At 32.4% G+C, this 15,290-nt stretch overlaps 1 protein-coding gene across 6 annotated transcripts in view; it reads right to left on the bottom strand.

Moving 5' to 3' along the window:
- The window catches only part of LOC129799524 (NADP-dependent malic enzyme), a 150,910-nt gene that overhangs the window by 12,034 nt on the left and 123,586 nt on the right, over positions 1-15,290 (bottom strand). For 5 of the 6 annotated variants that reach the window (XM_055843484.1, XM_055843485.1, XM_055843482.1 and 2 more), the window contains exons 2-3: positions 12,116-12,259; positions 11,865-12,003 (exon numbers count right to left, since the gene is read on the bottom strand). In XM_055843484.1, coding sequence (XP_055699459.1) covers positions 11,865-11,984 — 120 coding nt within the window. In that variant the 5' untranslated portion in view covers positions 11,985-12,003; positions 12,116-12,259. Of the gene's footprint in view, positions 1-11,864; positions 12,004-12,115; positions 12,260-12,500; positions 12,578-15,290 lie in introns of those variants that run through there. The other variant, XM_055843483.1, reaches the window with a different exon arrangement.

Below are 15,290 nucleotides of genomic sequence, written 5' to 3'. Positions count from 1 at the left end.
GCAAAAGACAGTAGCAGCAGAACCTAGAGACAAACGAATTTTAAAATTGTTGTATTTTATCGAAACAGTTTTAATGGGTAAATTTTGGATAAATTTTGTACACATCTATATAAGTAATCGTTTTTATCCTACTGAATCACAAATATTAGGCTATCTATAAAACTAGCTTAGAAAAACCCTAAAAAAAATGATATTTTATTCTAAATACCACAAAAATTTATTTTACCGGTCCTGGCCAAAATCCCGAAAAGACAAAATCCCGAATGAGTCTAAATCCGGGATAGGTCAAAATCTTGAAAAACCAAACCCCGAACGAACCAAGATCCCGAAATCAAAATCTCAAACGATTAAAATCCTGAAAGGGCCGAAATTATACGGAGGATAATGTTTGGAATTATTTGTCAAAACACTTTGTGTGAAAATTTCTCTTTGTCTCCAGCAAACGCGGCTGCAATCGTATAAGAGTTCCTATAACACGATTAAGAATTTATGATTTTGGCTTTTGGATAGAAAAAGATTCCCCAGAAAAGCTATGCAAGCCTTTGTGAGGAAGCGTCGACCTCGAGGCAAACCTAGGACAAGGTGGCTGAATCAAATTTAGAACGCTGAATCAAATTTAGAAAGCTGAACCCGAACATCTTCCTGAAGTGGCGGAGGATCGACAAGCGTGGGCTGCTAATTTGGATGTCATGGGCCCGCGACCCCAATAGGGGTAAGCGATTGAAAATGAATGAATGAATGAATGGTTTTGGCTTTCGAGATTTTGACCAAGACCCTTATACCAGAGGGAAAATTATTGAAATCGTACTCGCACTCGTTTAATAAATTAGATTTTTGGAAAGTAAAAATTCGAAACAGTTAGACCGATTTTTAATTTTATAAGTAAATAATTCGAAATTATCTTTATTACAGCTTTGCGGCAAAATTTTTAGTCAGATTTTTAATCTTTTGAAGTTTTGAATGACGGAATTATCGAATCGTTCGAAATTTCCCTAATATTCTTTAATAAATTTGACTCATGGCAGTATAAAGCAATACGTATTGTCATGGTGGAACTGTGCCAAATTTCGGACATGTTTTAGAAACCTTAATTTGAAATGTAATTCCATTTTATAACAAATGAATTTTTTATAACTTATTTCGTGAGTATTATTTGGAACCATATAAAAAGTAGTTATTCATATGCTTTTCTCTAAAATAACTCTTAATACATTTAAAATTGAATAAGAATATAAATATTTCATTGTGTGTTATATCGGACACCAAGTGTCTCGAGGTCCCTTGCCTTTCCGGAATTTTGCGAAGGATTTTTGTACAGTATTTTACCCTTAGAGGAGATGCTCTTTTGGTGTCTATTGTACTGTTTGTTGGTACTGATATAACCCATAGAAATTTAGATACTTAAAAATTTATAGAATTTTGAGAACCGAAAGAAATGTCCAATATTGCAAGTTGTCCGATATTCGATACAGTTCCCTTAAATGATTAAGAAATATGAACAAGGATTGAATGGTACGACACTCTTTTCACCGTAAGCTTCAAAACCTTTCCCTATTTAGAAATTTGATACGTTTTTGCTTGAAGTTTTAGAAAATAACACTTTCAAAATTATATAACATATAAAAAATAAAAATTAGGTTTTTAATTGCATTTTAAATCACAAATCTTGTTTTTTTCTCAAAGTTGAGAAGAGTACCTCAAAGATGTTGGTATTAATTTTAACAAAGAGGAAGTGATAAGAATTACAATGAGATTGTAAAAATTCTCAGCTAAAACTACCAAAAATTTCAGGGAAATATAAATTAGTGTAAATGTATATATTCAAATGTAATTAATTTTATTTTAATATTACCTGTTTGAATATATGCTTTTCAAAATAATTATTTTAATTACCCTGTCGCTTTCGAAAATAATTAAGTCAAACGCTCAAAGTAATCAAAATCAACAATCTCCCTAAATGTTGTTGTAACTAATTTAAGCCAATTTGTAAAAACAATTAGAAAACAAGAATCAATAACAATAATAAAAAACGTTGAAATAAATAAGGTCACAAGGGAACAGGTTGATCAATTTAAATGATCTTGGCCCTTCAATTTTTAGAGAGGTTTCACACACTGAAAGTGATCTGGAGGGAAAACATAAATAAATCTCGTCTCTGTGTTTTTCTGCAATCTATACATTGGATCAGTAAATTGGATATCAACACCATTGTAATGCCCTCGAGCACAACACGAGCATCGAGAGTCAAAACATGACTCCAGAGTCCGATGGAATTTTACTCAATTGCTCCAAGTAGAAAGAAAATTATAGGTCAGTTGGAGGTGCAAGAAAGCTACCACTCATAAATTTTCTCAATGTTAAAATATAAACGTATTATTGTGCTCAATTTGCCGGAGGATGACAGAAATATTTATCAATTGCGCTTTTTTATCAAATGGCACGCAATTGTCTAATCACTCAATAAAAGTAAACAATTTAAGTGAATATTTATATCAATATTGCTTTGAATTGGGAGAGTGAGAAAAAGATAATAACATTATCAGCAAGTACCCTAAAATTCCTTCTGCTTTTCAAGTAACATCCATCCTCCCCACCAACAATTCCCATTGACTATCGCTTTTCCCCTGATATAAGTGTGAGCAAATTGCGTCAGAGTTTGTGGAGAAATGGGCAGAGGGTAATGGAACGTTTTAATTAAACTCCCTCATTATCCTTGGAATAACTTATGGAGTTATTATACAGTTAACCATTTTAAATAATGATATTAAGTGAGATATCGGTAGCAGGGATTTTTTATTATTATTAATTTTACTCCTTCATCCATTAAAATATCTTAATTCTCGAATGTTCTTTATTTAGTACTAAAATCAAACACGTTACATTGTTGACTTTTCTACCCTCTAAAAATTCTCATACTTTACTTTATTAAATAATGTTCGAAGGTTTTGATAAATTTCACTTAACAAAACATGATTACCAAGTTTTTTGTCTCCAAATTAAATTAAAATTGTCAAATTACATTAAATTATTAATTGTTTAGTACAGCAATGTACTAAATAAAACAGAAGAAATTATGACAATGAAGTTTTGGAAATTTTAAAATTCGGATTCAATTACTAATACCTCCGACACATCTTCAATACCAAGAAAAATTTAATGAAATCAAAATTCATAGCCCTTCTCAAATATTTTGCATTATATATGTCTATCTTAAGCGGTCTTCAGACTAAAGGTTTAGTCTATTTCCCGAAGGTCTTAAAATCCTAAATAGCAAACGATTTTATTAGTTTTTTTTTAGAATCTAATAGAACGTCCTTAAAATTTAATCTTAAGTAAAATTTTCCAAAAAAATTTGACGGGTAAGAATTTATAGCAGTTAAGCCACATGGCTAAGCCTTATGACTGAAACCTGTATTACACTCAGTCCCGGCATTATGCACATTTTCGGGACCGAAAAAGAAAACGCGCGAAATGGCTTTATGTTGCTAATCCAATGAAATAGTGACCATGTTTTTTAGCACAATACTGTTCTCAAGTACTAAAAAAAGACCATGTCTGTTCCCATACGTCATTTCAAAGAAAATAATCAGTAGAGAATATTAATGCTGCTCGTTAACTTTTCACCACTGAGAATTCACGGGAAAACTCATGGAAAACATGGGAAAACCCGCGGTTGAGGCTAAATCGCCAACTCCCGGCCATCCAACTGCATCACGCCACCAAGCTAACATGACAGGTTACTCCACACTGACTGAATGTCAGATGGCATTGTGATAGGGTGAAAGGTTTTTCGGAGGGAATATTCGAATTTGGATTTCGGTTGAACTTTTCTTTTGTGTCGGTTCCTGTCATGACTATTTCGTGATTTTGAAACACGACGAGGACTGGGGAAAATATGAAGTTTTTGTGTAAAGAGAAGAATCTTACATCTTATCAATCATGATAAAGAAAATACTGTGAAAGTGAAAACGTTAAATTAATTTTGTCGATTTCCCAACCGAAATCCAAATTTGATTATTCCCGCCGAGCAAGCTTTCACCCGATAACAATGCCATTTGACATTAATTGAAATAACACATATGGGAACAGTCATGGTCTTTTTAGTATTTGGGAACAGTAATGTGCTGAAAAAAAACATGCTCATTTTTTCATTGGAATAGCATCATTATGCATCGAGAAAATTTGCATACCCATAGGCGATTTCTTTTTTTTTTAATTGAATTTATTTTTAATTAAAATTAATTAATTAATTTTTATTTTTAATTAAAAAGGTTCAACTGTTTAAAATAAATACATCATCAAGCAGAACTTTTTGGCCAGAGTTCTTCAATAAATGGTTAAAATATTTAAAAAATTTGCCTTACTAAAGCAATTAAAGTTTTATACTGAAACATAAGCAAATGTCTTCAGATTTCCCGCGTTACAAAATAGTATACAATCAGGAGTATTTCAAAAATCATTTCATAAATTGACTCCCAAAAGTAGGCAAATTTGCATAATTCTATTTGCATAATCTCATCAGGTGCATAATCCTGAAGTTCATAATGCCTGGACTGAGTGTACTCTTTAAGCTCTAGTTCTTCTTCTTCTTCATTTGGATATCACACCAAATTTAATTTAGATCAATTGAAGTTTAAGAATGGAATGATAGACAGATTGATGTAAAGCGTTTGAGAAAGAAAGAGTAGTGAATTTTGATTTTAATGGCTCCGGCAAACCTTTTAGATCAGAAAAATTTCATAAAATCAAAATTCACATCCTTTTTTTTTCTTAAAAGTTTTGCATATGTCTGTCCTACTCTTTTGCACTCTTCTTCTTCTTTTGAACATCACACCAAATTAAATTTAGTTCAGTCCAATTTGGGGCCGAAAGAGTAGGATAGACTTATGCAAATCTTTTGAGAAAGTAAGGTACGAGAATTTTGATTTCATTAAATTTTACCGATCTAAAAGGTGTGCCGGAGCCATAAGAAATGCTCTTGATGAAAAGTTTTCTTGGAAGAGTAAGGATAGTTATCGGTTTAGCACAAGGATTATTATCTAAACAACAACAAATAAGACAATGATCAGGATCATTTTTTTCTAAAATTCAAAGATACTTCAAATGAATTTAAAATTGTTTCAAATCCGAAATCTTTTAAGATCTCAGCAAGGAAAAAATGAAAATCAAAAAAATTCAGCTATCCAAATAGTAAAGATATCCAAAAATATTTTAAAAAAAATCGTAAGAGTGTAGGGCAGTTACACACAGTTTAATTTTTTGAAACTCTTTTGCGAATTGAATTTAAAATGTACTGAAACATCTTATTCCTTTCATTTAGCTCTTAGCTACTTAAAAATATTTAGTACAAATTTAATTAAATGGAAAATAAACAAAAAAATTTCTAGTGTCTACTGATTCAACTGAAATGATACAAGCGTGAAATTTCCACACACTTCTCTGAATGCCTCTAGTTTAATCTCTCTGTCTACAATGCATTTTAAATTGGTTTAGTACATGTACTAAACCAATGTTTATGTTCGTCATATTTTTTATTAATTAATTGTGAGATCAACATTATTCAATTGATGCTTAGAAACACACCTGTGATCGAACTGTGGCCAAAGAGATCACCTGATTAAAAGAGATTTTAAATGAAACAATCCCACATTTATAAAGACAGTTGTATGTCATTCAATGTCACTCAAATTGTCCTCCAGCTGCATGACAAAATGATCACGAGAGAAAGACTGAGTTCAAGAGACTTTTCTATAATAAACTTGACATATTTTGCGTCATAAGCAACATGAAAAAAAAGTCCTCCCAGACAGACTCACGTGTTTCTTAACTCTCTGTAGTAACTCATATTGTTTTATAAATGCCCAGTAAAAAAAATTGAGACAACATACGAGCACTACAAAAAAAGAGGTTCAAGTCCGATGCTTTCCCGCAAAGTGAAAAATCATTTGAGACATTTTTGCTGAGAGGTTACTAATCGCCTATCAACTGACGAAATAGGTCATAACACAACCATCAGTGAATGTGTGAAAGAACTCGACAAAATGTTACGTCGTCTCATAAAATATTCAACAATTGATGAATGTTAAATTAATGTCAATTGCAATTCTAATCGCAATGTTTTTCTTTTTTTTGCCTCAACTCTTCTCAGGAATTTCCATTGGCAGCTAATCGCATAGGAAATTAGCTTTAATCAACATTGTATGCTTCTCTATGTATCACTTCCTTTCTCCCCAGTTTTTAATCTTTCACAGTCTCCGGGGTACAAAGAGAAATTTGCAATTTTTTTTATAGCGGAAAAGTATTCCCATATTAACCACTTTATGGACATTTACCTGGATATTAATCCTGTATGGGAATTCAATTGGTGTGGAAATACTGGAATATATTAAGCCAGGTTTTTCGACGAAATTATATTTTTGAATTTAATATCTTTGCGCCCGTAATTTAGGCAAAACGATCTTTCCACTTTTTGGTATTTAAATAATTATATCATAGGTTCTACTGAACCGATTTTACTTTTCGAAATCAGAAAGTTAAAGGTCTTTAACTGTATTACAATTCTTTAAAACTCAAGAACTTTGTAAAACCAACACCAGAGGCGCTGAAGGTGTTCATATTGATTATTCGTCACTTGGATCAGCAATTATCGTAACATTTTCATAACCTATATCAGCAATTCTTATAGCACTATGGAAACACGTAGCCTATACACAGAAAAAAAATTCATAAATGGCTCGTAAATTCCTACTAAGGACTTACAAAATGCTTTTAAAAATCATAAAAACCACTGACAAGTTCATAAAAGTTTGTACTTTTTTTTATAAACATTGTTTGTAACATGATCACTTGACGAGCATTCTTGTTTCTTTACAAAAATTTGTTCGTAATTGTTTGTAAACACGCTAAAAATGTTGTAAAATTTTGTCATGTGTTCATAAGATTTTGCCAGGCAAACAAAAATGCACGAACAAATATTAGTAAAAGGATAAAAAGATGTTCGTCAAGTGATCATGTTACGAACAATGTTTGTGAAAAGTACAAACTTTTACGAACTTGTTTACGAGTTAGGGCAGAATCACATTGACAGTAAAATGCACACCGTATTTCGTTAATTTACGAATTTTCATTGCAATTCTTACGCAAATTTTCCATTACCGTATTACCTTATCTCATATTCGGTGGCACTACGTGAAAATAATATAAAAAAATTGCAATTAAGCAAAAAAAAACTGTATGATTAATTTCTCGTACAGTTTTTTTTGGCTCACCGTTTATCTCATTTTCTTCAATTTTCTTAAATTATTTTCACCTAGTGCCACCGAGTATGAGATAAGGTAATACGGTAATCGAGAATTTGCGTAAGAATTGCAATGAAAATGCGTAAATTAACGAAATACGGTGAGGGTACGGCAAGCATTTTACTGTCAATGTGATTCTGCCCTTATACGATTCATGATCAATTCGTAAGTCCCCAGTACACATGCACAAAATTTAGTCAACGATTTTACGAAATATTTTTTCTGTGTACACGAATTGTTGATTTAGGTAACGAGTAAGTTATTACAATTGCTGATCCAAAAAATTGATAAAGAAGTTTCTAATTAGATTTAGTTTTTGTCTTTTTCTTTTAGATCTAAATCCTTGTGTCCATCGCTGTCTTAGCATTGATTACAACCGCGATCATTATTCACTTCGATTAGGCTTAGATAATCTTTGCTTACATTAAAATAATGGAAGCAATCAATAAGAAAAGCACAAGTAAACATAAAATAATAATTGCATAGTGCAATTGAATTTAAAATAAACACATTTATCGCTTTATTTTATCTAATAGTTATTTTCTTGTCTTTTGTAATGAAACAATAATTACCTCATGCTTATTAATTATGCGAAAAAATGATATAGGTATTCTCTCAACCTTTCCTTACGTTCTTTTCCGCTCCAATAGAAGCCTCGTAACTTTAACCCCACACAGTATCATCTACAAATGGTATCATAGAGCACATTCTTGTTGATGTTAAATTGGAAGACGACATTAATCAAAGACGTTGTGTCAGAAGCCCCACAAATTGCTCAAAATCACATAATTAATTCGATTGAAGCGATTGAGGAATTGAATCAAATTCCCCTCATAACACTTTGTGGCTTTTCTCCCTGTGAATGATCATTCGTGTAAAGTGAATGATCCAAAGACTGTTTCATTGAATGATGTAATTTTTCTTTTTATTTAATAGGTAGCTAAAATCCCGTAAACAACTCACTTTCCTTCTCAACTCGAAGAAGTCAAGAGGGAACCAAAAAAAAACAATCATGTTGAACAAATTTACGTCAATTTTTGCATCATACAAAGCATAATATTCAAGGTAAAATTAAATTAAAAAAAAAAAAACTATTTTTTGAACATTCAACAAAAGAAAAAAAGCGAAAGCCAGAAGTTCGTTTCTTCAAACAGGAAATTCAGTGATTGTATCTGATGTTTTTTTATGGGAGGAAAACCTGGAATTTAGTCACTTTTCCAATGCGTATTTTTGCCTTAGTCATCTGTACAAAGAGAAGACGTAATTCGGCGCGAATCGTGACGTACACTCACTTGAAAGAGTGTCTCTAATGTATTTGCTCATCATTTGGCATATGAAGTCAATCACTTGCCTGTGATCGTAAACTTCACGCCAAAATCCCACACAATCGTCAATGAACTTGAAGGAAGGTTTCTCTCCCATGCAATTCACGATCATCTGGTGACATTGTACCAAAAGATATGAGAGTGTGTGCTCAAAAATAGATCACTCAGTCGCATATAGTGATTTTCATTTGAATAAAAAATAAATTCATGTTATTTATCCGACTGATGGTTATACGTTTAAGTTGGTAGATAAATTATTTTTCCGCAATAAGTTCGTTATTGTAGTAAGGAAGCTTCATAAATGAACATATTGAATTGTTTTCTAAAAGGTACTAAAAGAAGTAAAAAAATACGTGTGGTAACTTACCCCGTCCCCAGATCAGAAATTCTAAAACTTTATAGGAAATCACACAATGTATTCGACAATCATTGATATATTTGCCGAGTAAGTTACGATAATTACTGATCTAAGCGGCGACAAGTCCAATGGTCTATACACACTGAGGAAATTGATATCCATATTTGACACAAGCGTAATCAATTTTCTTCAATATGGACATAAATTTCTCTAGTGTGTAGAGGTCATTAGACTCCCCAAAATGGCGATATTATACATTAATTCGTCTATATCGAAAATCTTCAAATTTTCTTTTAAAATATTTAATCGTGTTTCAAATATTTGATATCGTTTAAAAGGTATTAAAATTCTCTACAGCGTGCAAGTAATTTTATAATTTGAAGTAAAATCGAAAAAAACAACTCTAAAGTGTGCTTTCTCTTAATATCAAATTCGCTTATGGTCCGGTTTGATATAATATTTTATTAGTTTTATGTTACTCATATGAATCATATACCGTAGTAAAAACGATTTTAAATTTTCTAGACTTGATTTAGCAGAAATTTCATAGGATAAAAAAATAGAAATTTAATTTTCAACTTTCTGACTCAGTATCAGTACGATTATCGTTTTAAATAAAAGTGATACTTTCACTGCACACGACAAATTATTTTAATATACTACAAAGAAATTATAAAATAAATCTTTCGGCTATCTTATTAATTGATCTTGCATCCGAGAGTTAAATCTTCTAAATTTTGCTAATCCATTGATTGGTCCATTTTCAAGTGAAAGTTGAATTTTACACCGATTATTTTTTTAAATTTAAACTAAAAGGATTCATTCATTCATTCATTTTCAACCGCTTATCCCTATTGGAGTCGCTAAAAGGATTTTAACTGATTTTAATTGAATTTAGTTAATCGAGTGCACATCGTCTGCCGCCGACTTTACAAACGACCTCCTTACACAGAAAAAAAATATTTTGTGAAAATGTTTGTAAATGATTGTAAATTCCTATGGGGGAGTTACAAATTGCTCTTGAATCGTATAGCCCACAAACATGTTCGTAAAAGTTTGTACTTTTTCACAAACATTGTACGTAACTTGACGAGCATTTTTTGTACTTTGACAAACATTTGTTCGGAAATGTTCGTAAACACACAAAAAATGTTCGTAAAATTTTGTAATTTGTTCGTAAATGTTTGTTTTCCTGTCGAACATTTTACGAACATTTACGACCAAATGACAAATTTTTACGAACATGTTTTGTGTGTTTATGAACAAATGTTTGTAAAAGTTCAAAAAATGCTCGTCAAATGATCATTTTACAAACTATGTTTGTGAAAAAAGTACAAACTTTTACGAACTTGTTTGTGGGTTATACGATTCACGAGCATTTTGTAACTCCCCCATAGGAATTTAGAAACATTTACGAACATTTTTACAATTTTTTTCTGTATAAGGAGGTCGTTTGTAAAGTCGGCGGCAGACGATGTGCACTCGATTAACTAAATTGAATTAAAATCAGTTGAATTGAATATTACAATGGGCTTCGATTCTATCGAATATGCTTCTTATGCTCCTCATAAGCATCCCTCATCTAAATCTTACGGCGTTATCACACTTGCATATTAAAATTTTAATGTGATTCACATTAATTGTCGCTTGTGAGCGTTCAAATATGTTATTTGTGTCTTTGGGTCACTTAATATTTGGGGTTTTTCTATTTATTGATAAAAAAGAGGTCTTGGCCTGCGAAAATAAGTTTAAATTTACCTAAAGCATAAATATTTTTCACATTAAAAAATTAAAGAGAAAATCGCATTAATTTTTCGCATTAATGCTATAAATCAATTTATATCAAATTTTGCGGGCCAAGTCTACCTTTTTATCAACAAATAGATCAAATTTTGAATATAAAATGATTTAAACACACAAATTACACATTTGGACTCTCACCAGTGACAATTAATGTGAATCATATTAAAATTTTAATGTACAAGTGTAATAACACAGTTATGCGCTAGACCCACTTACGACTTAAGCTGAGAAACGTCTTAAAGTAATTATAAGTAATAATTAAGACTAAATTCAGTCTTATTCAGAAACTAATGGAAATGTAATCTAATCATTATTTTGATTATTATTACGTTAAGCCGTCTCTCGACTTAAGTCATAAGTCTGTTGAGTACATTAGTTTGTGTCTGGCGTTGTCATTTTTTATTTCTTTTCAATAATTAATTTTCACGCATTTTTTAGCTGATATGCACTAGTCCTCATCGTGATCATAAGGTAAAGATCACGGAGCAGGCACCGTTTGAAGAAGTTCAAGGCTTGAAAACGAAAAGCCGAAAATCTAATTGCAAATTTTTCTAACTAATTTACATCACACTTCCTAAACAGTTTTACGATCTCACCAAACAACTTCATCAAACACTTTTCAGGGGTTTTTCTGCCACTTCTCTGCCCATTGAAGAAATATTTTTGTTTAAAAAAAAGCGTAAAAAAGCGAAAGGAATCGGTTCGTAAAAAAATGGTTATTTCTCTTCCCATTCTCCCCTATGACTCAAGCAATCAATAATAAACTTCCTTCCCCTACTCGATTATGTGCTTAATTTTCACTTTTTAAATGACCTCTACAATTAATTCTATCGATAGACAATATTCTTTTGTTGAGAATGATATGGCAAAGAAAAAAGCCCCAATAACACAAATTTTCAACACTGCATATTCACTTTATGCAAGAAATTTTTGGGTTTTTTGAGGGGAAGTCTTGGTAAAATTCCACGATTTAAATGTCAGTGAATTTGGTGAATTTTTTTGAAAGCGCTTCCCGCAAAGATTGGTGTGAAAGAAAGTTTGATGACGATTGAAAGTGATTTTTTTTGGCTGTATGCATACCTTATTGTATCGTCCATTCCTGAGCCTCTCGTAGCCCGATAGTGATCCATTATTATAAGAACCATCTTCAGCACCTGTTGGCCACTGTCCAACCCTATCAATACTCTTGTAGTCACTCATGCTGGTACAGAAACACCGTCTTTGAGAAATTAAAGGAGACAAAATACTTAAATTGATTGCTTTTAGTGGATGAGAAAGAGTCAATGGTGCAGGAGAGATGAATGTTGTATGAAAGATTTTTGCCTACTAACCGATAAGCCGATGAATCGACCGATTTCCCACCTCCTGGGCCTCCTGAACACTTGTGTTGGTGGCCTGACTCTGTCACTGTATTTCGCGCTTGCGTCTCGTTCCCACAACGACGACCAGCATTTACTCCACCGTTGCGATATACACTGTAAATTGAAGATGACGTAGAAGAAGGTGAAAAACTTGATAGTTTTTGAACAATTTTCAACATTTAAATCCCCACGCAGTTTCCCTCCACAAGAAAAATACGCGCCCTTTCACCAGACCCAACAATTAGTCATCCACAAAAAAATTCGCCCTTCACTAGAAGACAAATTTTCCAAACAAAAAATCTCCCGCGCACAGTGAACTCCAAATTGATCCCCATGGAAAAAATAATTTATATACCCAACGCTTGTTTAATTGGATCAATATTTGGAAATCTACTGAAATATTGAAGAGCTGTATTATACTACCAACGATGCTCCAGACAAGGAAGGCACACCAAAAAAAAATTCCACAATCAAAACAGAGACAAGAGAGACAATTCTGTGAAATTACGAAGGTGTTTACTCTCATGTCGCTCCACCAAAAACTCAATGCAGTGATAAAGTTTATATGGGTTGGTTTGTGTGATAAAAGGCCAGTTGCTTAGCAACATACCAGAGTGTCACACAATAAAAACAAAACTGTCCATTTGATTTTGTCCATGAAAAACTCTTCATCAATTGCGTGTCTTCCGTGGATATCATCACGCTAATCACGCTGTTTTCACCTGATATGCGTCTGATCTTCAATAGGATAAAATTAATTACAATATTAGCATTAAAGACGTGTTTTTTTAATAATCATATTGACTTGCCATATTAAAAGTGCTACAGCTTATTGACAAATGGGAAATGAAAATTGATGTGGTGCAAAAATTAATAATCTGGCTATGAGAATTATTGCTTTTCCCCTATTCAAACTTTAGGTCATGATATTTGTTTCACCTTTGATAAGAAGAATGTATTTTGCTAAATTTGTAAATCACACTAATCCCAGAAAAATCTGTTTTTCAGAGTATATTTTATACTCAAGTTGATAGTATTCGTCTAGGAGGTAAGGCTGGGGGAGTGTATTCAGACATTTACTGAAATGTATAGGGTCGAATGAACACCTATTCGGCAGGGAACCCCTATTGACAGTTTTATCAAAATGTTGAAATTTATTTAATGTAGGGGAAAGTGGCCTGCTTTTGAATGCGGCAGCCTTTGAATATTTCAATTTTTCTATTATTTTCCAAAGCAAAAAAACTATTTTCTAACTAAACTATAGTCAATACAACTAACTATTTTGTATTAACTTCGATTAACAAAATTGAATTTTTGTTTTACGAAGTAAGAGAAAAAAATAAATGTTCAAAGGCTGCCGCAGTCAAATAAATGTTCAAATTTCATATCCAAATGGTACAGAGTAGCGTGTCAATAGGTCCTGGCACGAGTTCTTAAAGTGTCAATAGGTGTTCCTTTCACCCTAGTATAAATTTAAACTCTAAAGCAATTTTTTGTTCATTATTTTTGAGAAATACCCAGAAGAAATGTATAAAATCCGAAAAAAAGAGGCACTAGGGGAAACTAGAGCACCACCAAACACGGGGTACCACCAAACACTAATTTTTATTTCTAAACTTCTATTGGACTATCTCGACTATTTCTTCAGTGGACAAGCATCCCTATAGTGCCTATAAATTCCTACACTGAGAAAAAAAGAGGGTGCGATTAACTTTTTTTCCTCATAACTTTAACATTTTTTTGGTGTAAAAATATATTAACATTTTTTAATGTTAATTTTACACCTTTTTAAGGATAAAATTAACATGAAAAGGGTAACTTTAACCCCCCCAATACACCTAAGGGTAATATTTACACCGAATTTAGATCAATACTGCAGGGTAAAATTAACATTTCCGGAATGTTATTTTAACCTTTTCGGATTTCTCTGATAGATCTTATCCTCTGAAGTCGAATAACATATTAAAAAATCGCAGTGTTTGGTGGTACCCCGTGTTTGGTGGTGCCCCAGTTTCCCCTACTTTTAGTGTGAATACTTTGAATTTAGTTGCACAATCCAAACGATTCTACATATCCCCGCGAAGACATCGAGGGACCTCCAGTTTCTTTAGTTGCCGTAGATGCGAAAAACTTCCCACTCCGGGGATGACTTTGTATCCCTGCTTTTCGTAAGCTTATCTTTAATTCTACCACTTAAGGATGGTTTAGAGATCATAAGGGCACTCAAGGATGTTAAAGTGCTTAAACTTACTATTCACTCAGAAAAAAGCAACTCTAACTTTGTATGGGATTTGCAAAAATACAGCTCTTGACTGTAAGAATATTTTTAGAGCCGAATCAACCTAAACATGTCATGCTTTGAATTAAGAGCTGTGTTCTAAAACAGATCGACTAAGAGCTGGCGTGTCTTGAGCGAAGTATCGTTTCACTAGAAAATTTCCAGTGACTTCTAATGCTGTGAAATGGCAGACAAAATATTTTACAATGTAATTAATTCTCAAAGTAGTGATTGTTTTCGTGAGCTTTATTAATAAAATCATAGTGTAATTTATAGGGAGAAGCCTCTACAAGTAGTGAAGTGTCTTGTGGTGCAAAAAAATACAGTGCCGATTAGAATATTATGTGGAAATTTGGTGAAATGATTCTCGAAAAATCTTTTGTCCTGAAAAATAAAATATTGTGCCTCATAAGCTCGCTCAAGTGTCTGGAGTGTTGTGGAAAACTGATTTTTTATTTAGAAAACTTATATAGTGGAAAAGTTAAAAGATTTTTGCGAGGTGTGGTTCGGGTGAAAAAAATCGTGAACATGTCGGGCATCTCGCTCAGCGATAGTCACATTTGAGTTATAGCAATAGTTAAATTTTGAGTATAAGTCAATATTGTTGGGATACAGAAGAGAAAATCACAAAGACAAAACAATTGTGAATCTAACTAAAATACTTGAAAGGATCAGCTTCATCTAGAAATAGGCAAAAAAATCATATATCAATGTAGCCCCACACCTCAAAGTAGCCCCACCTCCCCCTATAGACCTTTATCTACTTCTCTATTTCCTAATTTGACTCCATATTATCCGAAAAGAGACCGAGAATACAATTTATTTATTTTTTAAATTTGACTTTAGAAAAATCCTAAAATGAAAGGC

The sequence above is a fragment of the Phlebotomus papatasi genome, chromosome 1, assembly GCF_024763615.1.
Source record: "Phlebotomus papatasi isolate M1 chromosome 1, Ppap_2.1, whole genome shotgun sequence".
Lineage (NCBI taxonomy): Eukaryota > Metazoa > Arthropoda > Insecta > Diptera > Psychodidae > Phlebotomus > Phlebotomus papatasi.
Note: the sequence above shows the minus strand (reverse complement) of the source record. Positions and strands in the feature narration are given on the sequence as shown.